Source organism: Bos indicus, chromosome 13 (genome assembly GCF_029378745.1).
Source record: "Bos indicus isolate NIAB-ARS_2022 breed Sahiwal x Tharparkar chromosome 13, NIAB-ARS_B.indTharparkar_mat_pri_1.0, whole genome shotgun sequence".
Taxonomy (NCBI): domain Eukaryota; kingdom Metazoa; phylum Chordata; class Mammalia; order Artiodactyla; family Bovidae; genus Bos; species Bos indicus.
Window position 1 is genome coordinate 54,018,380 of NC_091772.1, and position 22,890 is coordinate 54,041,269.

Sequence of the window (22,890 nt, forward strand, 5' to 3'; positions counted from 1 at the left end):
TCTCCCCGTCAGAGCAGATGCACCAAGGTGGCCCCGGGGAGTCCAGCCACACAACCCTTGTCCTCCCGGCTCGGCTGAGAGGCCACCACTGCTGCTATTGGCTCTTCCTCTTTCTTTTGTTTTCCCTTTGTTTCTTCTTTATTTCTTTCCTTTTTTCCTTCCTATGATAGGGGTTTATTAACTCCCAGAAGACTCGTTGTCTCCGATCTTAGGCATGGCTTGATCAGAGCTCTCTGGGACACTCCTTGGTGCTGCCTTTTTGGTCTACCAACTTCATTCAGGCTGCTCAACCTTCTGTTGGTTCTTGGAACAGAAAGGATGGGCGTCTTAGTCCCCAGTCACTGGCAGGGATGCTGGGGAGGGGGCATTGATTCATCATCATGTAGGGGAGGGGAGTGTGGAGAGAGTTCCAGAGCCCCAGGGACGCATTCCAGGACTCAGTGAGACTTTCTACCAAGACCAGAAGACCTGGGCTAGTAGGTGGGGTGCACCCTGGTGCTGATGAGAGAGGCTCGGTTCTCCTGGGCAGGCCTCCTGAGCAGCGGCTGAGCACCACTGTGTGCCCCAGCCGGGCAGCCTCCGCAGCATTCCAGCAATGCTGCTCTCCTCGGAGAGTGTCCAGGGAGGGGCAGCCATCAGGCAAGTGGTCCTCCCCAGTCTGGCAGACCCACTTCTCCATCTCCCCCGCATCATTTGCTCCATGGGCTACAACTGCACTCCAGGCAGACAGGCAGGTGAGAGGGGAGGACCCCGAGACAGTGCCCTCCGTCCCCTCAAAGGGAGGACAGAATGACCAGCCAAAACCTCCTGGAGGCCTAGAAGAGACACTTCTAAGGTTGACTGTGCCCAGTTCCCACCTGAAAGGGCCCAGGAAACTTGGGCCTGCCGTTCCAGGCCTGGGTCCTCCAGGAGTAAGTCTTGCGGGGAAGGGGGTTGCTCCTGCGTAGGCAGCGGGAAAGGAGTGGGGTGCGGGTGTCTGCGGCCATTTTCAGGCGCCGGTTGCAGCGAGGGAGTGTCCCAGCCTTTTCATCGCTGGCTGCCAGACCGCGGCCGCCCTTGTTCACTCAAGGAGAATTCCCGCCTCCCCCCCACCCAACCCCAGGCTGCCCTCCCCCAGCAGCCCAGTGAATGCCTCCTTACACATCCTGAGAAAGCATCCATAATGGCCCGCCGCCTCCCACCTCCCGAGGAATTCCGCGGCGCTGGGCCCGCAGGGAGGTAGGGCGCAGACGGTCCGCGGCGCCTTCCCATTGGATGGCCAGGTCGTGCTCAACTCCCCTGCGCGGCTGGCCAGCCACAGGCTCACCTCCCTTCCCACCGTCGCGGCCGGGAGAGGAAGCGAGGTGGCCTTTGCCCCCGCACAGGCCAGCCAGGAATGCGGGGCCACGCTTCCCATTCTGTCTGCCCGAGGACTCAAGGACAGCGGGGGCGAGAAGGGACGCACGGGGCTGCTCTCGGGCAGCAGGACTGGAGATCGCTTGCGGGGGAAGCGCGGCAAAGCCGTGGGCATACCACGCGGCTGGAAGGACCGACGCGCGCGCGGCCGCTGATGCCTCCATTGGTCAAATCCAAGCCCTGTGGCACGCACTGTCCCGTGGCCCCTGCCCTGAGGTGCGCCTCTCCCCGGGGACGCCGAGGTCTCCGACGGCGCGGCCCCGAGCCCCTGGGCGCTGTGGGACCGCTGTTTCGCTTTACCGCGCGCGGCCGCACAAACCGCCAGGAAGGCGCGAAGTTTGCGAGACCCGTGCGGCGCGACTGCGCGTCGGGGGACGCGGACAGCCTGTGGCCCGGGGGATAGGCGCGTGGGCAGCGCCAGGTGCGCGGTCGGGCAAGAGTTGGGGTGCTCTCGTCCCGACCCACGTGTCCGACCGGATGGTCTGCCGGGTGCTGGTCCCCATGGGAAGGGGCGCGGGCACCCGGAGACCCCACGCCGCGCCACCCCCGCCCCCCGCCAGCCCCGCGGAGGGGGCTTCCCACAATGCCCAGCGAGCTCCAGCCCGCACTTCCGCTGTCCAGCCGCCCACGGGGGGGCGGAGGCGCACCGACCCTCGCCGCGGCCCCCTCCGCCCGGCTAGCGGAGCCGGCCGACCGAGGGGCGGGGCGGCGGCCGGGCCGGCGGGGCGGGGCCCGGGGCGGTGGCCTGGGCCGGGGCTGGGGCGCGGGCCAATCAGCAGCGGCCGGGCGCGCGCCGGGGGGCGGGGTCAGGGTCCGCAGGCGGGGCGCGCGCGCGGGCGGCGGGGGCCGCGGGGTTGGAGCGGCGCGGGGGCGCGCGCCGGCCTGACGGACAGACGGACGGACAGACGGACACAGCGGCCAAGGCGAGCGCGCAGCTCGGACCCGCCCGGACGCAGCGCTCGCCCGGCGGCCGCGGCGATCACCGGCGCTGGTCCGGCGGCCGCGGCGCCCGCCCTCGCCCGCGCCCCATGGGGTCACAGGTAAGCGGCGCCGGCTCATTGTCCGCGGCCGGGCCGGCGCATCGCGGCGGGGCCGGGGCTCAGGCCGGCCGGACCGCTCCGGGCCGGAGCCGCTCAGAGTCGGGGCGCGCCCCCGCCGCCTGCCCCTCGCGCCCCGCCGCGCCCCGCCCCGCGGGGGCGCCCTCCCGGCGGCGATCGGTGCGCCCGGCTGCAGCTCTGGGGGCGGCGGTAGAGACCCCCGCCCTGTCCCCGCTGGTCCCTGAGCTCCGGTGGCGCGGGCGGGGCGGGGCGGCGAGGGCTACGCGGGGTCCCTGCGGGGCTGCGCGCTGAGGCGGAGGCGGCGACGGGGTTGCCCCGCGCCCCTAGTCCTCGGCGCCTCCTGCCGCCGCCGCCGCGGTCCCTCCCCCGTTACCTCCGAAAGGGGAATTTTCCAGCTGGTAATTTCTGCTGCGTCAACGCCCGGCCCCAGGAGGCAGCCTGGGGGCGTCCTGGCGCCCCCCGCCCGCGCCGCCCCGCGCGCCCCCCGCCCGCGCCTCCGAGCCGCACCCGGACCCGCCCGCGCCGAGTTTGCCAAGAGTCGGAACTGCGGGAGGTGGGCGCGGCGGGTCCCCGCTCTCCGCCGGGCCTTGGGGGTCATTGTCTCCCCCTGAAGCCCAGCACTGGCCTCGTCTCCATTTTAATTACTGGCTGAACCAGGGCGCAGGGGCCTCGAGGCCGGGCAACTAGAGGAGCGCGGAGGGGACGAGGCGCGCAGAGCGACGAGGGGCGCGCGGAGCGGACGGGGCGCGCGGAGGCAGCGGGGTCCGCCGCGAGCCGCGTCTTTGTTTCTCTGTAAATAGACATGTCAGTTTCGCAGGGTAGCACGAGTCAATGTCTGACAACTCAATCTGGATGGCAAATGGGCGATTTTCTGCACCAGGAGGAGGGCTCAGGCTAGTTGGGGTTCCTCTCGCCCTGCTGACAAATTCATTATTTGTAGGTTTAACGGACCACGCACAGTAGGGCTAGACCGAGGAACCTGGGTATATCCCAAAGGGGCGAAGAACTGGTATTTTCTGTCACCGAGGAAATACAAACAAAAGAAAGTTTGACTGAGATTCTCAGCGATTTTCCTTACGCTTTCCTTGCTCCAGTCTCAGCGAAGCGTTTGTCGTGGATTGCGGAGGCAAGATTGTTATCAGCATTGTTTAAAGAAATGCTAATCAGGCAACACATTGGCGAGCCGCTGGGCTCAGACACCTGTGCGGAGTCCTTGAGTGCGTTTTAATTGTGTCAGTTGTAGAATCTTTCATACTGGATTTATCATCAAAGCTAACTTCCCTTTGGGTAGCAGACTGTAGATTCGGTCTATCGCTGGCCTGCGTGTAGCCTGTGAAGGCAGTGTTTTCACTCATCGGGAGGGGGAAATAGTTTGTTTCCCAAAGGGAAACTTATGGAAGGGTTTTTCACATGAATGATGAAGTAAACAACAGAATTTTATTATAGTGCACTGCTTCTAGTTGGTGTGTTTCATGATAAATACTCTGAACTGAAAACTTTGAGACTCCCTGCTGTTTCGGAAAGGACTAAGTGAGAGGTTGTTGAGGCAGAAGTTACTAGGTGTAAGTCTGACTTAGACACTATGTTTCCCTAGAAAACTAGTAATTATTTTTATATCCTTTACTGAAGTGAAGGAGGTGTATGTGGGTGTTTATGGGGAGAGTTCTGTTTAGGGGGTATGGAATCGATACCTCTAGGCTAAACCCCAAGATCAACCTTTCTGGGAGGCCAGCCTCACCTCTAGGCTAAACCCCAAGGTCAGCCTTTCTTGGAGGCCAGCCTCAGGACAGGATCTCATTAGGTCTCACTGACATTACCCTGGATGAAAGAATTTTGTTTGGATGAGATGAGTTTTGTTCAGCTCTAGCTGTTTAAGATTTGAAAATGAGCTCTTTTTCCACGTCTAGTTTCTGGTATTCAGAACTGGTGGAGTGTCGGCTGCAGGGGCTCCAACCCTCTTGGGTGCTCTGTGTCCCCACTCGACCATCCAGGGGGAGGGGGCTGCCCCCGCCTTGGTCACACATAAGCACTTGGAAGGTGAGGTCGACACTGAGGATGGGTGAGACTCCACTGGGGGCCTGGAAGGACTTTACAGTCAGACAATGTGTTATTTGCAAACATGTTAAACCAAATATTACAAACTTTTCAACATTGTCCTTTTGTGGGGTTTTTCAAATTAAGCAAAATTGGGCCACTGCGTCCCTGTGGTCTGTGTTTCTGGGGCAGCTGTGCGCCTGCTGTGCTCTACCAGAGGTCTTGGACCAGCGGCGAAGGCCCCGCAAAACATCTTCCGAGAGCCTGGAGCTGTGAACTTGAACTTGAACTCGTGCCTCACTTTGCTGGTGCTTCCTGTGCCCAGGTGCCCTGTTGACTGCTGTGTTAATATGGGCGGAGGGTTCTTGTGCCCTGTTCTGGGGGTTTCGTGTACTCATAAAAACAGAGGCTTTTCCTTCTCTCTGATAGAACATATTCTACTTAAAATCTGTTGAGTGTTGGTAGGCTATCAAGAATTCCCTTGTGAACCTGCCCACTCCCCTGAACAAAAAAGATTCTTCTTTTTGCTACAAGTGTGCTTGAATGGCCCAACTCCTGAGAATAAACAATGCTTGAAAATCTCTGTTGAGACCACAAGACTCATTTCAGTCTTTGCAACGCAGTTGTCATGTCCTACCCTGGCCCCTGTGTCCTCTGCCATTGGCTCTGACTTTGGAATGGCCAGTACAGCTGGGGTCTTCAGCCCCGGGTTCACCGGCATTTTCCCTCTTTTCTGCCTTTCGAGCTTCAGTATGGTATGTGCCTGACACATGTGTACTTGGGCTCTGGGTTCTGGTTTTCTGGTGATGACAGATGCTTGTAGATGGAGAAGTCATGGAAAAGAAAAACAACTTTTTCTAACAAGCTGAAAAGTTGTTCTAGTGAAGGATAAGGACAAACTCAACCAGTCAGGTCTGACCTTAGGGTGATTGATGGAAAGTTTTCCGTTCAGTGTTTCTCAACACTGCCGTTTAACTCTTATTGAGATTTTGAAATGACTAAACCTTTTTAAATGTCATTATTTGGATATAAAAAATTAGCAACTTAGGCACTTTAGAAAGTTGAGGAACAGTGTTAGCGTGCTTTTCAACAGCATTTATAGATGTTCTGTGTTTTGACAGGTGTGTTTTTTGAGTCACATTAGAGAGACATTCCCAGAGTTTCTTATTCATGATGATTTTTGGCTGATTGAGAGCTTGCTGTGGGCCAGATTGGAGACAGAATTCCTGCAGTGGGGCTGTTGACCTGTTGGGATGGGTCAGAGTGGGGGCCCTACAGGAACCACCGATGTGGGTGACAGATGCTAATGGGAGCTCAGAGAAGGATGGGTGTGGCCCACCTGGTGGCCTTTCTGAAGACTATTGGAGGAAAGGGTGTCCATGCAGACCCCTCCCCTGGCCCAGGTTGGGCCTGTGGTGCCAGCCCCTGGTTCCAGTACCTATGTGGCAAATTATTTTCTAACTTCTGCTTCATGGAGAGTGGGTAGCCAAGGAGAGAGCAGAAACCTTGGGGCCAGGCAGCTTTAGGGGCTGATTGGCTGTGGGGTTGGGGGTGAGAGGCAATGTAGTTTCAAATGATGCCTTCCAAAGCCCGCGTTTCAGCACATGAATCCCTTCCTAAATGTCACGCTCACGGGGAAAGTCTCAGGGAAGCTGTCCTTTTCCTGGCTCCCAAGTGGCAGCCCAGCCCTGCTTGTCTGAGTGGACCTGGGGTGGAACCCCTTCTTTGTGGAGCAGAAAGAAGATGCCTCTGTCTTCGAGAGAGGATTTGAAAACCTGAAGCAACCAGAGCTGCCGTGAAGATGGACGCATGTCAGGTGGGGCCTGGGCGGCTTTGGGTAGATTGCCCTCTCGGTGTGTCACTGGCACGCAGAGGGTCTGACCTAGGTTTTTTTGGCCACTCTGAACACTGTCCCTCGGCTGGACCTGGGGCTGGAGAGCCCAGCAGGGACTCGGCTTGGGGAGCAAGGACCCTCAGGCTGGCCACTCACCCCTCACCCATCTAAAGGCTGGGTTTGCTGTTCTCCAGGCTGACATCCGGGTGCTGATTTGCCCTCAGTTCGAGGTGGCTGTGCCAAGGTGCAAGGGCACTGTGTCAGGATGCACAGAGATGGGCTTCGTGAAACCCACTCAGGGACGCCCGGCTGGGCCCGCTGGTCAGAGGGGCAGCACCAGTGCACTGGGTTGTTGATTTCAGTGATGGATGATGGAAAACACCATCAGGAGGCTGGCCCAGAAGCCCAGGGTGGGGCGGGCAGGATGACGTCGGGTGTCCGTTCAGGTGTGTTGTAGACCGAGGGGAGGGGCCAGGTCACTGGAGGAGCTCAGGGCTGTGGGCAAATGGGCTGCCCCTGTGAGCAAGTCAGGCGGGCACCTCAAATGGGCCTTCATGTCTGGAACAGGTGTGTTTTTTCATCCCATCCCATTCTAAGCAGTGCAGCTTCAGGACCGGAGTTTCCTCTTCTTTAGGAAGTTTGAAAATGGCTCAGACACTACTGTTTCCTTCGGGGCAGGAGAGGGCTGACTCTGGGGGGGAACAGTCTCAGAATTGCAGAGCCAGCTGACTGCTCAGGCCGGGTCCTCTACATTCAGTTCCTGGACCAGCAACATCCCCTGTGCTTCAGGCGAGGTTGAGTCAGAGACGCCCGATACTCAGAGTCTCGCACACAGGTGGCCATCGCCTTTCCCAGGGAATCGGGCCCCTTGGCCTAGGCCCCACCCTGACCTCTGGTCTCTGAAGAAGCTGTCCATCTGCACTTGAAGGCCAGTCCTTCCTGCCAGTCCTGTGGCAGCCAGCTCTGTGGCCCACATCCTCTCTCACACGAAAAGTGGAGCAGGCTGGCGGGCCACACGTCCCAGGTCCCCAGAGGAAAGGTCACGTGGGGAAGCGGGGCGCAGAGTCAAATGCTTGTTCTGGGGTGAGCGTGGAGTGGCTTCAGGTGGCAGAGCTTTGGGGCCGTGACCTGGAGTCTGTAGCCCACCCCCAGCTGTCCCCTCCACAGTCTCACACTTCTCAGCAGGGGGCCACACCCGGCTTGTGTGCACCCTGAGGTCCCTGACACTCTGGCTGTTCCTAAACAGCAGCCTTTGACTTTCCAGTGGGTCTTCGCATCCAGACCAGGGTTGGGGGGCCGCCCGTCCGGTGGGACGGGGCCCCATGTCTGTGGCTGGCCTAGGAACTCCTGTGATCAAAGCGTGGGAAGCCTTCTGCATTCTCCTCTCCAAGGCCAAGAACCCTGGGACCCCAGGACACTGGGGAAAGCTTGTCAGCCCTGGAGGGGAGGGTCCCAGAGCTTCCAACATGGTCTCATTTGGGGCCTGTCAATCAGACAAGGTGAGGCCCCACTGGCAGGGCCCAGGGGTTGTTTAAGAAGAGTGGACAGAGCTATTCTTTTTGTTCCTGTCCTGTCCCATGAAAACTGCCTTAGCATGACTTCTGTGGCTAGTGGTCTGAGTGCAGCCTCCACTGCCCGTCTCAGACCCCTCTCCACTGACCAGCGTTCTCCATCTACCTCTAAAGTGTTAATAGTAAGAACTGGCAATGAGGGGAAAGTTAAAAGTGGCAATTTCCCTTACAAAGCTCCTCAGGTAAGAGAAAGCTGAGGACGTGAGTCCCTGCTGTTGAAGAAGAGACCCGAGCTTCCGGCTACGGTCGCCTACCTTCTGAATATTCTCAGCAATGTCTCACAGGAGCTCAATCTTCTGATGAGAGGTGATTGCTGCTGATGCTGTGTCCATGCGTAATGTTTAATTTCCAAATAGAGACTAAAGGAGGCAGGACATTTAACACCACTTGGACGCTAACTGGCCAAGAGCTGAGCATCTCGTCTGCGGTGAGTGGAACCTCTCCGGTCAGCTCCCTCCTGGCACTTTTAGAGTTCTCTTCAGGATTATATTATTAAAGTGTGTGTGTTACCGTGTACTGTCACTTTTGCTTTCATTTTTGGTTATACATGGAAAACTCCATAAGCAGGAAGTTTCCAGGTTTTTCCATGAGGACATGGTGTTTTTTCATTGCCTCTGGTGATATAGAGACATTGTTATTTCATTGCTATTATTTTATATGAAGACTTACTCCCTCAACTTCAGCGTTGTTTTGAAGAACTTTTCATGAGTTAGCAGCAGACACACCCTTCACGGGGGCAGTGACCATGTATCATGACAGGCCTGCTGCACACCTGAGAAAATTGATCTTTAATATTGGGTACGTTGACTTTTCCTATTTTTCTTTTTTTTTCTGGCTGCACCATGTGGCTTGCAGGATCTTAGTTCCCCAACCAGGATTGAATGTGCGTCCTCAACAGTGAAAGCAGAGTCCTAACTACTGGACGACTGGGGGGGTCCTCCTATTCTTTCTAACATTGTTGGCAGAATGAGGTCAGAACAGGGAGTGATAAGGTGACACTGTCCTTGGACCACCTTACCATTAAAGTCACTGAGCTCCACTGGACGATGTGAAAAACACTGGGGTGTGTGTGTGGGGGTCTTTTAAACCTCTTCCCTTCTGGCTTCTCTGTCATCTGCTGCTTTTGATTCTGCTGTGGGGTGGAAGCCCAGCGCCTGGACTTAGGAGCAGAGAGAAGGCAGAAGTTTCAGTCAGCAGGTGTACTGCGTGGCTGCAGTGACCATGGTTCCTCTGTGATGAGCAGGGCATTCAGGAGGCCAGGGAGCCAGAAGCACTTCCAGGTGTACATATGCCCTTGAGAGCCTGAAAAGAGGATCGGAAGGGTCAGTGCCAGGGGACCTACCTGCACTGTGTCTAGCAGATCCGCTTCACTGAGTCTCAGGTGGTCCCTCAAAGAGTGTCTTCCTCTGAGCTCAGGAGATGCTCCGAGCCTTGGAGGAGCACGCAGGGCAAGCACAGCTCGATGCTGCCCATGCTACTGCCTGAGGGTCACACCAACCTCACATCTACTTACCTTTGTTTTGCCTCATCTTAAGGAGCAAGAATATCCATGAAGTCATGAGTCAGGCATCTCAGTTATGTATTTTTTGATACACACTGAAGCGGACATGTGACTATTAGGGCAGACAACGATTCTCCCTTTGTCTCGAGGGAACTACCCACATACCCCTCTGCCACCTGCTGGGAGGGGGCCAGCACCAGGCCCAGGGTGCAGGGGTGAGGCTGAGCTGCTGTGAAACCTGTCCGTGTTCCAGACTCTGGACATGGGCGGCCTTGCCATATGGCTTCCTTGAAGGAAGTGGTGGGCTGTGTTTCTGGCTTGATGGGGTGAGCTTCATCTGGATACAACCTCCAGCCCTGCCACAAGCTGCTGAGTCAGGTGCGGGGGAGGCTGGTGGATTGGACTGTGTGGATCCTGGTTGGGAACCCTTCAAGGCCCATCTCAGAGAGCCTTCCTACCATCTGACCAGGGAGCAATCTGTGTAAGTTAGTCTGCTGTTTGTATGAGTTCTCTGGAGCTGTCAGAGCAAAGGACCACTGATCTGGGAGCTTAAAACAACAGAGGTTTATTCTCTCCCAACCTGGAGGCCAGAAGTCCTAAGTCAAGGTGTGGTCAGGGCCACCCTCTCTCCAGAGGCTCCAGGGAAGGACACACTTCCTGCCTCTTTGAGTCTCTGGTGGCCGCTGGCAGTCCTGGGTGCTCACAGCCAAGATGTGTCCCTCATGCCTCCCATCCTGCCCTTATGGCTGTCACCCTGGTGTCAGATCTGCCTCTACTTATTAGGATGCCAGTCACCTTGAATTAGTGTCCACCATGATGATCTAATCTTAACTTGATTACACCTGCAGAGGCCCTGTTTCTAAGTGAGGTTATATTCTCCTGTGGTTAAGACGTGAGGAGATCATTTTGGGGGAAAGGATTCAGCCCTCTCCACCGTTACAGCTTGTGTTCTCCTGACACGTTGCCACATTTATTTCTCAATGCCAGGGTTTCATGAGGGCTCCCCATTCATCTCCAGCAATCACTACTCATACCTACCCTTCCCTTGATGGTTGAGCGAATGAGGCCAGTGACCACGGTGTTAGTGAGTTTGCCCCACAAATCTGCACTCAGCCCCACGCTCTCAGCAAGGAGGGGCTCTCGGTCCAAGGACGCAGGCACCAACAAGGTCCTGGCTGTGTTGGGTCGCATGTCCCCAGAGGGGAGGTGACAGAGCAGACAGACATCGATGCCTGTAGAGGAGAGGAGATGCAGCTGGGCCTGGAGGGAGGGTGTGGTGGGGGCAGAGGCAGAGCCCAGGGTGTCCGGTGGGGCCATTGGGGTGGGTGTTTAGTGCCGTTGCGCTATAGCAGGACACGGCCCCTCCTTTGACCCCCCTGCAGGACTGGGTACCCATGTGCCCATCTGCCCCCCAGGTGGACCCAGGCCTTTCTTGCTCCTGGGAAGCGGGAGGGGCCCCTTTTCTAGACAGCATTTTTATTGCTTCTTGTAGGAGATGCAGGAAAACAAAATGTAGTCTTCAAAATTTAGAAAACCTTTCATGCAAGAGTAACATGAGGAGGCTCACATAACATCAAATAGATTCATTGAGTAACTGGTCTGAAAGTCATAATTCTTACAGTGACCAGCATGGGAGTGTCCCATGGTGGTCATAAAGGCTGTGGGTATAGACAGGGCTGTTGTATGCCTGGCATGTCGTCCACGTTCACAGGTGAAGTTTCCCTTCTTGTTGATCCGTGGGACCCGAACCCTCTGGAGGCCCTCTGAAGGCCAAGGTCACGGCTGTCTCTTTGATCCCCTCCCAGGGTCACCTCCTGGATAAGGACCCTCCCCTGCTGGGGTGGGAGGGGCCAGATCCCTATGCACACCCTTGTGACTCTTGTAGCAGACAGGCTGTGCGACAGCCCCCCCCCCCCCCCCACTGTGTTGGCATGCATAGTCCTGGACTCAGGTCTGCAGGCCAGGCACCAGCCTTGTCTCTCAGCACATACGTGTGTGTGTGTGCTAAGTTGCTTCAGTCATGTCTGACTCTTTGTGACCCCATGGACTGTAGCCTGCCAGGCTTCTCTGTCCTTGGCATTCTCCAGGCAAGAGTCCTGGAGTGGGTTGCCATGCCCTCCTTCAGGAGATCTCCCCAACCCAGAAATCGAACTCCCATCTCCTGCACTGGCAGGTGGGTTCTTTACCACCAGCGCCACCTGGGAAGCATCGTCTCTTAGCACCAGCCTTCCTTAGTCACAAACTCCCTTGATTCTGTAAAAGTGATCTTGTTCTTTTGTAACCTCATCGTATTTTCAGATCCCTACTTTGGAAGTTTTCAAACACACACAGAATTAGCAAGTGTGTTTCCTTCAGTAATTCCCTTTTGTTCTCACATTTGAGTTCCTCTGTTTTTGCTCTGAACTACTTTAAAGCAAATCACAGACATTGTGTCTCACTGTCCCATGCTTTCCTTCATGTGGGTGGTTCCGTGAGTACCTCCTGGGGCCCCCCAATTGGGGCTCAGGCTTAGGGATGGCATCCTCCAAGTTTTTACTACTGGTTGATTTGAGCTGCAATCGGGACAGACCCAGGAGTTGCATTTGGAGAAGTTGCACTTGGGGCGGTGGCTCTGGAATCTGCTTTATTCTGTTTTGGGCTGTTTGTTGAAAAGTCAGACCTGTTGGTCCCACACGGTGGTCTGGCTGGTGGCATTCTCTGACCGTTAGGAGCCCCACCCTGTTTCAAGGACCAGGCAACCGGGACCGCGTGTCTGGTACTCAGTGTCTGAAGTGTGACAGTGACGTCTGCATCGGAATTTCTGACTTAAAAAATGAATAGTTTTTATATTTTGTGCCTGCTTTTAAAGATACTTGTACCTTCTGTTAAGGATCTGTACATAATCTGTTCAAAATTATTATCACCTATGTAAGTTTTATTTGAAAAATTCTAGATTTAATAAAGTGTAGTATCATTTTGGAATTTTGTAAGCATAATTTTTTGGCAAGATCATTTCTTTCGAATATTTTAGTGATTGTTTGGAGCCATGAGCTATTTTTGCCATAGTTCTTTACTAGGTAAATTGTTTTCATCCACAGCCAACCCTGGGTCTGGAGCGTGTGCCCCTCTGTTTGAATGGCAGCTGATGAAGTAGCTGCATGGCCAAGGGGCAGGGGGCTTGATTCTCGTGAGGAGAACGCTGGCTGAGCTGGTGAGGGAAGTGGGGTTCACGCCTCACTGTCACCTGGTTTCTGCGTCCTGAGAAGGTGAGAGTCTCTCTCAGGTGTGTGCCTGTCTGCTACTGCAGACACACACTCCTCATTCACTCGGCACCCGTCCACCCAGCCTTCATTTATTCAGCATCTAATGAGTGTTTACCGTCTGCAAGGCCTATGCAGAATGACAGTGGGGACTTGGAAACGTCCGATTAGCAGCTAAAATTGTGTCAGATGCCAGAACAAACGTTTGTTCTGGTCCAAGCCTGCATGGGGGCTCTCCCGCCACCAGCCGGGGAGTCGGGCATTACATTTCTCTGCCCCAGTCCAAACCCAGTGACCTATATGATGGGGTTTCCTAGGTAGCACCTTAGAGGGTTGGCTGGATCCTCTTGTTTTCAAGAAATGCAACTTTGAATAGAAAAGACAGCTTGAAGATTCTAGCATTTGCTTGGTGTAAACAAATGTTGCAAAATATTAAAGAACTGGTGTATTTGGTTAAGGGTTAGGAGGGAGTTCTCTCAAGAATCATTCTTGCAGCTTTTCCTTCTGTTGGAAAGTGTTTCAAAGACAAAAGTTAAAAGACTACAGAGGATTCCATCCTGTTGCTTGAGAACTAGGTGCTGGTTTTTTTCCCTTTCCTGTTTAGATTTGATGTTTTTCTTTGGCAGAGGGAGTACAAGTGTTAGAGTTAACATTTCAAGTCAGTATAGCTCAGATTTAAAACCTTTGGATATAATTTTTCTGCCTTCTTAGGCCAATCAGTTTTCTTTTTAAGAAAAACTTAAAAATTTTAAGTGGATGTGTGGCTTTTTCCTGTGGCTTTTGTAACAAAGTGCCACAGACTGGTGGCAAACACAGCAGAAACATGTTCCCGCAACAGGGGTCGTGGGGCTGTGCTCCCTCCGGGGGCTCTGGGAGAGGGTCCTGCCCACCTCTTTAGCTCTTGTGGCCCAGGCACCTCTGGGCTGTGGCCACGTCCCCCTTGCCCCACCTCTACCTCCATCCCCCTCTGCATGTCTGTGTTCAGAGTTCCCCTTTTTGTGACACACCCGTCCCACTGGGTTATGACCTCATCGTAAGTTGGTTAAATCTACCAGGATCCTGTTTCCAAATAAGGTTGCATTCACAGGTACTGTCTTCTGGGGACACGATTCACCCCACAAAAGCAAGTAACTCTGTATCCATCCTCCACCTTTACTGTGAGCTGTGACTGATGGAGAACATCAGAGCCCACCTCTCAGCCACACCTGTGGTGTCAGCTCTGAATTGTGGTCCTGTGATGTCATGGGGCTGGTCAGAGGCCCTTTGTCCATGGCCTCACTGTCTGTCATGGCCTTCAGTGAGGTGAAAGTGGGAACTTCAGGCCCACCCAGGATCAGGAAAGTGCTGTCCGCTGCTACTTCTACCAAGAGCTAAGCTGGGACGTTTAAACAGTATCTCTTGATTGACAGAGGCACCACATGTGCTGTTGTAGGAGGAGCCCCTGGAGACTTCCAGGAGGAGACGGCTTGTCAGCAGCTGGGGGGATTGCATCCATGGCAGGATATGCCTTTCGATCCACCTGTTAAAAAGAGCACATTTGTATTGTCCAATGATTCATCACAGCCTAAGGGAGCTGGTCATGGAACAACAGACTGGTTCCAAATAGGAAAAGGAGTACGTCAGGCTGTATATTGTCACCCTGCTTATTTAACTTATACACAGAGTACATCATGAGAAACGCTGGGGTGGAAGAAGCACAAGCTGGAATCAAGATTGCTGGGAGAAAGATCAATAACCTCAGATATGCAGATGACACCACCCTTATGGCAGAAAGTGAAGAGGAACTAAAAAGCCTCTTGATGAAAGTGAAAGAGGAGAGTGAAACAGTTGGCTTAAAACTCAACATTCAGAAAACTAAGATCATGGCATCTGGTTCCATCACTTCATAGGAAATAGACGAGGAAACAGTGGAAACAGTGTCAGACTTTATTTTTGGGGGCTCCAAAATCACTGCAGATGGTGATTGCAGCCATGAAATTAAAAGACGCTTACTCCTTGGAAGAAAAGTTATGACCAACCTAGATAGCATATTCAAAAGCAGAGACATTACTTTGCCAACAAAGGTCTGTCTAGTCAAGGCTATGGTTTTTCCTGTGGTCATGTATGGATGTGAGAGTTGGACTGTGAAGAAGGATGAGTGCCGGAGAATTGATGCTTTTGAACTGTGGTGTTGGAGAAGACTCTTGAGAGTCCCTTGGACTGCAAGGAGATCCAACCAGTCCATTCTAAAGGAGATCAGTCCTGGGTGTTCTTTGGAAGGAATGATGCTAAAGCTGAAACTCCAGTACTTTGGCCACTTCATACGAAGAGTTGACTCATTGGAAAAGACTGATGCTGGGAGGGATTGGGGGCAGGAGGAGAAGGGGATGACAGAGGATGAGATGGCTGGATGGCATCACCAGCTCGATGGACATGAGTTTGAGTGAACTCCGGGAGTTGGTGATGGACAGGGAGGCCTGGTGTGCTGCAATTCATGGGGCCGCAAAGAGTCAAACACGACTGAGCGACTGAACTGAACTAAACTGAAGGGAGCTGGTAGCTGCCCATTACAGTTGTGCGTCGTTTAGAGAGGAAAGGGCCACAGTGAGGGTCGAGTGTAGCAGGAGGTGCCTGGGGGCACAGGTAAAGCCGTAACCTCTTCCCCTTGCTCTCCCCAACCCCGCAAAGCAAACTTGTGGACCGGCTTCCCACCAGCAGAAGCGACAGAGCTCTTGGGTCGATGCCTGGCTGGGGCCGTGATTCTGCTTCGGCATCGTGGGGGGTCTCCCTGCCTGGTCTCTTCTGTTCTCTCCCTGCCCCTGCAATTGTTTCTGGGGCCCCAGGCACCCTGCCAATCAGGACATCTGGGACCCCTGGGGGGCTGCTCTCTCTTGGGAGCCCGTGTCTCCCCTTGACGTACTAGCCCCTGGCTTCCCCATCTTGGTGGCTGGTGCCCCAACCACCCTGAGGTCCAGGCCGGCACCACCCCGGCTCCTTGTGGTTCTCTCACTGGCCCCGTCCCGTCTGTGTCCCACAAGCTCTCCCGTCAGACGCCGAGGTGCTGTGTCTTCCCTGGGCTGCCTGTGTGTTGGCCATAGCTCGATGCCCTCGACCGTCCTGAAACACAGGCCTCTTGTGTCCCAAGGTGCTGGGCTGACTTCTGTGGTTCTTCTGTCCACGTGATGCTGGTTGGGCCGCAGTCCTCCAGGCTGGGCTGGGCCGCCAGCATGGGTGGCTCTGTGCCTTGGAACCTTTAGGGTGAGCCTCGGCCAGGTCTCTGGGGTGGCCATACTCAGGCCCCACTCACTTAGTCTCGCTGCTTGTGCCCCTTCCTCAAGCCCTCCCTGAGAGCCCTCATAGCACCTCTGTGCTGCTCTGGTTCTGGCCTGGCGGGGGGCCAGTCCTCAGCCTGAGCTCAGTGCCCAGCACAGCTCCAGGCTCCTGGACACCCTCAGGGGCTGATATGGAATCACAGTGGGACTAAGTCTGGGCCACAGCTATGACCTTGGAATTCTGTGGGTCATTCCACACTGAGAGCCAGAGCCAAGCAGGCGGGGACAGGGTGCATCTGGCCCTCTGTGGTCAGGGTGTGTGCATCCTGAGAGGAAGTGACATCTAGACAGGTAGGAGAGTCCAGGGAGGGGGGCGGAGGAGACTCTTGGTCCCATGGAGGTAAGGGAACCGAAAGAGGCTGTGACAGGGAAGAGGGTGGTGGTGGCGTGGGGCTGGACAGGGGCTGGGGGCGGGGAACCACCCTGGCCCACAAGGGTTTGCATTATGAGATCACCCTGGTGTGCAGCACCCAAGGGTCAGGCTGTGAGTCACTGGAGAAACTTCAGGCAGAGCTGCCCTCCCCGGGCACCTAAAGATGATTTCTGTTACTGAATGTGGAATATTTCTTCCTAGTCAGGAGCTTAGTTTTAAATTTTAAAAGGCAACAAGGAACCCTGAGAAAACAATGTGTATAAAGTGTGGGTTATAAAATGGTCCCCTGTTCTCAGTGTCTTGGATCTTGGGTTTTTCAGAACCTTGGGATGTGGGACATGGTGTCCATACAGGGAGGGCCTGGGGCGGGCTGGGTTCTGCCCATGGGCAGAGGCCTTGGTGGGAAAAGCCGAGCACTTGCCATATGGACTGTATCACTCACTGGTGTTGGTGGGTTCTTTGGTAGATAAGAGACATGTGTGTCCCAGGCTTCTAGCAGAACCCTGGGCTGAGTGTCTTAAATGACAGAGGTGTATCCCATTGAAGCCCTGGAGGGCAGAGGTCAGAGAACAAGGACCACACCTTCTCTGAAGGTGCTGGGCAGGATGGAGGACCTGTCCCAGGCATCCCTCCAGCTTCTGGTGCTTCCTTGGCCATGGCCTCATCTCTTCTGTCACATAGCTGTCTCTCCATGAAGGTCTGTGTCCCAGGGTCCCCTTCCCTAAGGACACCAGTCACATTGGAGCAGGGCTCACCCTAGTGACCTTGTCTTAACCAGTTTCATCTACAAGGACCCCATTTCCAAATAAGGTCATGTGCAACAAGTGAGTCTGGGACATGGTTCAACCCACGGCAAATGGTGATGGGTACGCACTGGTTTGTAGTCGAGCAAGGATATTTCCATAAAAGTAGTTTTGTAGTTGACATGGTCATAATTTGCGTACAATAAGCTACTCATTGGAAGAGGGTAAATGGGTGGGTTTGCACACAGCGGTATCTCTGTCTTTCTCTGTCTTTCGCTGTCCCCAGGCCAGGCAGCCCCTGTTCCTGCCCATGTAGGTCTCTTTGCAGGTTCCAGTTTCATGGAAGGCATTACTGCACTGTCTCCTTTGTCCGGTTGCTTTCACACAGTGTAATTATCTAGAGACTCACCCGTGTCCACCTGGAAGGGCCTTTTAGACGTGCTCGGCCGGCCAGGCAAGGGCGGAGATGGGGCTTCATGGGGCCTGCAGAGAGCAGCTTGGCTTCTGCAGACCAGGAGTGGGTGGTCTGGTTCTAGCACTAAAAGTACGTTGCTTCCACCTTAAAACAATATTCACCTGTTAGGTCATGTTTCCAGGAAAATTTCAAGAAAGTGTAAATGGAGCACAGTGGAAACACAGAGTGAGAAGAGGTGAAGTCGGGTTGGCGAGGAGGTTCCATGGGTGTTAGAGGCACTCACCTCTTAGCATTGGGCTTTTCTGTACTGGGACTCGGTGACCGACCCTGGGGAGGGACCAGTCGGCCAGGGCTCCCGATCCGTGCCCACACCTGGAATTTCTTTGAGTGCAGCTGGATACAAAGTCCAAATGCATTCACTATTTTGCATCCTTATTATTAGAACCAATTGTCTTCAAGGTGGAGCTCTTTAGGGACCAGAGAAAAAACATGAATACCCGCTTCTCCCAGAATTGCTAATCTGAACCTACAGTGCAGCAAATGAGATAAACTCAGAGCAGTCTGCACGTTTTGTGTTTCTTGTGATTTTCGAGACTTGGCAGTTTATTTGGCTTTTACCAGTGGAGCATCCATGGTCTCATGGGCAAGCTGGATGAATAAGAGATGGGCCTCCTGCTGGTAGTTTTTGAAGATGGTTCTTTGTTGCAGCCTCCTTACCTTCAGATGCTGTGGGGAGAAGGTTCATGAGGTACCCTGGGGTTGGAGTGCTGCGGGCTCTGTACCCTGGAAGTGACAGACGGGAGTGCCCCTGACATCACATCTGCCCCTGATGCTCACAGAGGAGGTTGACACGGCAGGTCCGTGCTCATGTCTGAGTGCAACTTGTTTAGGGGAGACCTCAACACCCACCTTGACCCCAGGTCACCATAATGAAGAGTTGAGACTCGGGTCTCTTGAGTCGTGGGAGCTGGCTTGGGACTGTGAGACTTGGGGCAGGGCAGGTCCGTGGCACCCAACACGAGCTCGGTGGCTCCGGATGGCTAGACTCAGGTTCCCTGCCAGGCAGCTTGGAGACCACCTCCACCTTTCCCAGAGGCGTCGGTATTAGAAATGGCTCTGGCAGCATCAGGCAAGATTCCCACCAGGCAGGATGGGGCCTCGGCTGCCCCCTCCATCACTCGCCGTGCCATCACCTGCATGGTCCCCGTGTCCTGGGTTATGTCTTTGGGGGTGGCTCCGAAATCTGCATGGTGCAGATCGGCACACTTTTGGAGTCTAGTCTGGAACTTGGATTCAACTTGTATTTGCACCAAGGTGGTCATAAGTGATTCTGTCTGAGGCTGAAGTGTCTTGAGATCAGCGAGCTATAAATAAAACAGAGAGTAGGGACCCCAGGAGACATGAAACCTGCGTAGAGATGGAGTGGCTTCCAGGTGGCACATGGGTCACTAACAAAGTTGCAGGTGCTGGTATGGCAGCAGGGAACCCGTCTGCCCCCTTGTTCTCACTAGCCTGAGCTTCTCTTGACAGAGTGGCGTCTGGGACCCTTCAGGGCCACAGGCTCCTCTTTGAGGGTCCCTTCCTCACAGGACTGCCCATGTGGACCTTGAAATGCACGACAGTGCCCTGTGGTCCATGCAGCAGCACAGGTGATTCAGAATGACAATCAGGTTATCTGTCCACAGGCGTGTGTGCGATGGGGCTTCCTAGGTGACACTAGTGGTAAACAACATGCCTGCCAATGCAGGGGACGTAAGAGACAGTTTCAGTCCCGGGTCAGGAAGGTCCCCTGGAGGAGGGCATGGCAACTCTGTCCCGTATTCTTGCCTGGAGAATCTGGACAGAGGAGCCTGGTGGGCTACAGTCCATAGGGGCACAAAGAGTTGGACAGGGCTGAGCAACTTAGCATGTGTGTCCTGTGAACAAGTGTGGGTCCACTGGCGTGCGCTCCCTGAGCAGGTGTTTGTCCCACGGCCAGGTGCGTCTCCACTAGGCAGGACCCTCCTTTGGGGCAGGGCAGATGCTCTGCTGTCCTAGCCCTCAAATAAAAACCTCTGTGAGCATGCGTCTTTCTGGTCAGACTGCTGTGTGATGTGACTACTAGGAAGCTTCTGTTTTTAGGGTCACGGCCACTGGGCAGCAGCTCTTCTGCTGCGGTCAGGTGGGCAGGACCCCATGAATGTCTCACTGATGTTCTCACTTTGTAATGCAAATTCAGTCATTCCCCTAAAGTTTCAGTAGGCTTGGATAAATTATGTGTATGCTTAGTGTTTCCATAGCAGACTAATCTGTTGTTTGTTTGTTTTCGTCTGTACCACATGGCCCACGGGATTTTAATTCCCTGACCAGGGATTGAACCCGTGCTCCCTGCAGTGGGAGGGTGGAGTCCTAACCACTGGCCCCCCCCAGAGAAGACCCTGAATAATCTATTTTTGATTATCATTCCTTTAGATTCCTCTTCTTTTTAGCATGCAGGTAGCTTTTTTCCCTAATGAAAATTGTATTTTCTTACAACAGATTCTCTGTAAAATACATAACTGATTTTTAAGCTGCTCTGATTGAATAATAATTTATTTTAGAACTTCCCATATGAGTTGAAATTATTTTAGAAATGCAAACCCTGTGAGGTAGTTGCTGCTTCTGTAAACGGCTCTGGCATTTCCCCCTTTTCGGTTTTCTTCCTGATTCTTAGAGGATATGCTTCACTGGTGAATAAAGAGATTTATTATTCATACAGGAAGTCAGGTAATGAAACCTGCATCTTCCTAATTTGAATACAGGGTCCTTAGGTGCCTGAGTACCTCCCTCCACCCCACCACCATCCCCTGCACATGCCCAGGAGCTCCTTGTGGACTCAGGCATGAAGCCAATGTTTTGCACTCAGAGGGTTGATTTCTTGACTTGACACGTGTTCCAGTCCTCCCTCAGTGTCTGGTTAACCTGAGTGTGATGCCAGCTGTGGGGTGAAGCCAACCTGGATGATCTGTCTGTTCTCCTCCCCTCCTTGCATGCCGTGGAGGAAGAGCAGACTGGGTGATGACTGCCCTTGGGGGGCCCCCATGCACCCAGGGTCAAACACCCCAGTATCAGCTGTGAGTGTGGGGACCCCCCCCAACATGGCCAGTTCTGACCACTCCCCCTCCTCCTCAGGGTCCATCCTTGGGGTCTGGTCCCACTGGTCTCACGATTGAAGCAGCCTGTTTACTTTTGGTCTTGAGGTGGGGTGGGGGCTGGCGGGAACAGTGCCCAGTGGACTGTCGAGAGATATGAAGGAGCAAAAGACTTGGAGTCTCCCTGGCCTTGTTCTCCTGGCGTGAGGACTGCAGCCATCTGCAGGTGAGCCCAGGTGACGTTGGGAAATGTGTTGGAAGTCCAGGGAAAGCTGTTCCACCACGAAGTGTCCCACACCCTCCCCTCCCTTGCCTGCCTTTTGTCTGCTCCCCGTGGGAAAGGTGGACGATGTCCCCACCTCTGACCAGCTGTGAAAGGGTGAGTTTAAAAGGAAGATCTGTCTTCCTTGGGGGGTTTCACGCAGTGACGACGGCCCCAGAATTCGTGTATTGAGGTCCTCGCCCCCAGCACCTCAGAACCTGACCTGGTTGGGCTGGGACTTGTACTGAAGTGGGAGGGGCCTTGTCCAATATGACCATGTCCTCGTGGGGGATGTTGGGACCGACACGCGCAGTGACACTATACAGGTTGGGGGATGACGCCGCACGGGCCAAGGACACTGAGGGTTGCTGGTCAGCAGCAAAGGCCGGGACATCCCCTGCGTGGTTTTCAGAGGGACCCCTGCCCACGCCACGGCCTCGGGCTGTGACCTCCTGACAGGGCAGCACTGAAGTGCTTTTATCTCGGCCACACATTCCGGTGGCCCCAGAAACTTTGGGGGCAGCAGAGAGCTGGGAAACAGAACCAGGGGGAGCAGCACGGTGGAGCCCAACTTGAGAAATGATTCGGGGGCTCGGGATAACAGAGGGGATTCTTGTCACCTTGGGTCCCTCCTCCACTGGATACCTTCCTGGGGAGCTGAGGTAGTCAGGGGCCTCCTCCCTCTGCAGCTGGGTTGGACTGGCCTGTGGGCATTCAGCCTTGGCCCTTCCTGCCCCGCGGGCCGGACCCTGTAGGATGTTGCTGTCGTTTTGCCGTTAAAGACACTTCTTCTTAAAGGGTGGGGGTAAAGGCGCACCTGGTTCTCTTCACCTAGACTTTCTGTTTGGGTAAAAAAGTCTCTTTGACTGCGGATGGGCCTTCTCTTCCTTTCTGGAATATTTGCTTGGTTGGAGGGTCAGCTGCAGCATGTACAGCGCTGTGTGCAGGAGGACGGAGCTGGCTCAGGTGCCGCCCTCAGGTGCCCTGTGTCCAGCAGCCTCCCTCTGCACACTCTTTAGCCCTTGGTGCGTGTATGACTATGCGGGTAACCCTTCCGTTCTCACCCCACAGAGTCCATAGAGGAGGCCACCCCAGGATCCCAGATGAACAACCGGAAGGAAGATATGGAAATCGCGTCCCACTACCGACACCTGCTGCGCGAGCTGAATGAGCAGAGGCAGCACGGAGTGCTGTGTGACGTGTGTGTGGTGGTGGAGGGCAAGGTTTTCAAGGCCCACAAGAACGTCCTGCTCGGCAGCAGCCGCTACTTCAAGACTCTCTACTGCCAGGTGCAGAAGACCTCTGAGCAGGCCACAGTCACGCACCTGGACATCGTCACAGCCCAGGGCTTCAAGGCCATCATCGACTTCATGTACTCTGCCCACCTGGCTCTCACCAGCAGGAACGTCATCGAGGTGATGTCCGCGGCCAGCTTCCTGCAGATGACGGACATCGTGCAGGCCTGCCATGACTTCATCAAGGCCGCGCTGGACATCAGCATCAAGCCAGACGCCTCGGATGAGCTCGAGGCGTTTGAGGTGGGCGCCCCGCCCGGTGGTGGTGCGGACGCCCTCATCTCTGCTGTAATGGCTGGGAGGAGCATCTCCCCTTGGCTGGCCCGGCGCACGAGCCCCGCCAACTCCTCCGGGGACTCAGCCATTGCCAGCTGCCATGAGGGCGGGAGCAGCTACGGGAAGGAGGATCAGGAGCCCAAGACCGAAGGCCCTGACGACCTTGCCTCACAGCCACTGTGGCCTGGCGACGTGGGCTGCGGGCCCCTGCACGTCAAGGAGGAGCCACTCTCACCGGCCCACTATGGGGGCAGCGAGCCACCTTCTGCCATGGATGGCACCATCCAGAACTCCTTCTCGGAGCAGACTGCCGGGGATGGCTGGCAGCCCACGGGCCGGAGGAAGAATCGGAAAAACAAAGACACAGTCCGACACATCACACAGCAGGTAGAGGAGGACAGCCGGGCCGGCTCCCCACTGCCATCTTTCCTCCCGACGTCCGGGTGGCCATTCAGCAGCCGTGACTCAAGTAA

The 22,890-nt window shown here is 55.0% G+C and overlaps 1 protein-coding gene across 4 annotated transcripts in view; it reads left to right on the top strand.

The window, feature by feature from the left end:
- Positions 1-1,344: 1,344 nt before the first annotated feature.
- The window catches only part of ZBTB46 (zinc finger and BTB domain containing 46), a 51,601-nt gene continuing 30,055 nt past the window's right edge, over positions 1,345-22,890 (top strand). The window contains exons 1-2 of one of the 4 annotated variants that reach the window (XM_019972027.2): positions 1,345-1,611; positions 21,918-22,886. In XM_019972027.2, the coding sequence (XP_019827586.2) occupies positions 21,950-22,886 (937 nt within the window). In that variant the 5' untranslated portion in view covers positions 1,345-1,611; positions 21,918-21,949. Of the gene's footprint in view, positions 1,612-2,256; positions 2,436-10,701; positions 15,255-16,372; positions 22,887-22,890 lie in introns of those variants that run through there. The other 3 variants (XM_070801282.1, XM_070801283.1, XM_019972026.2) reach the window with 3 other exon arrangements.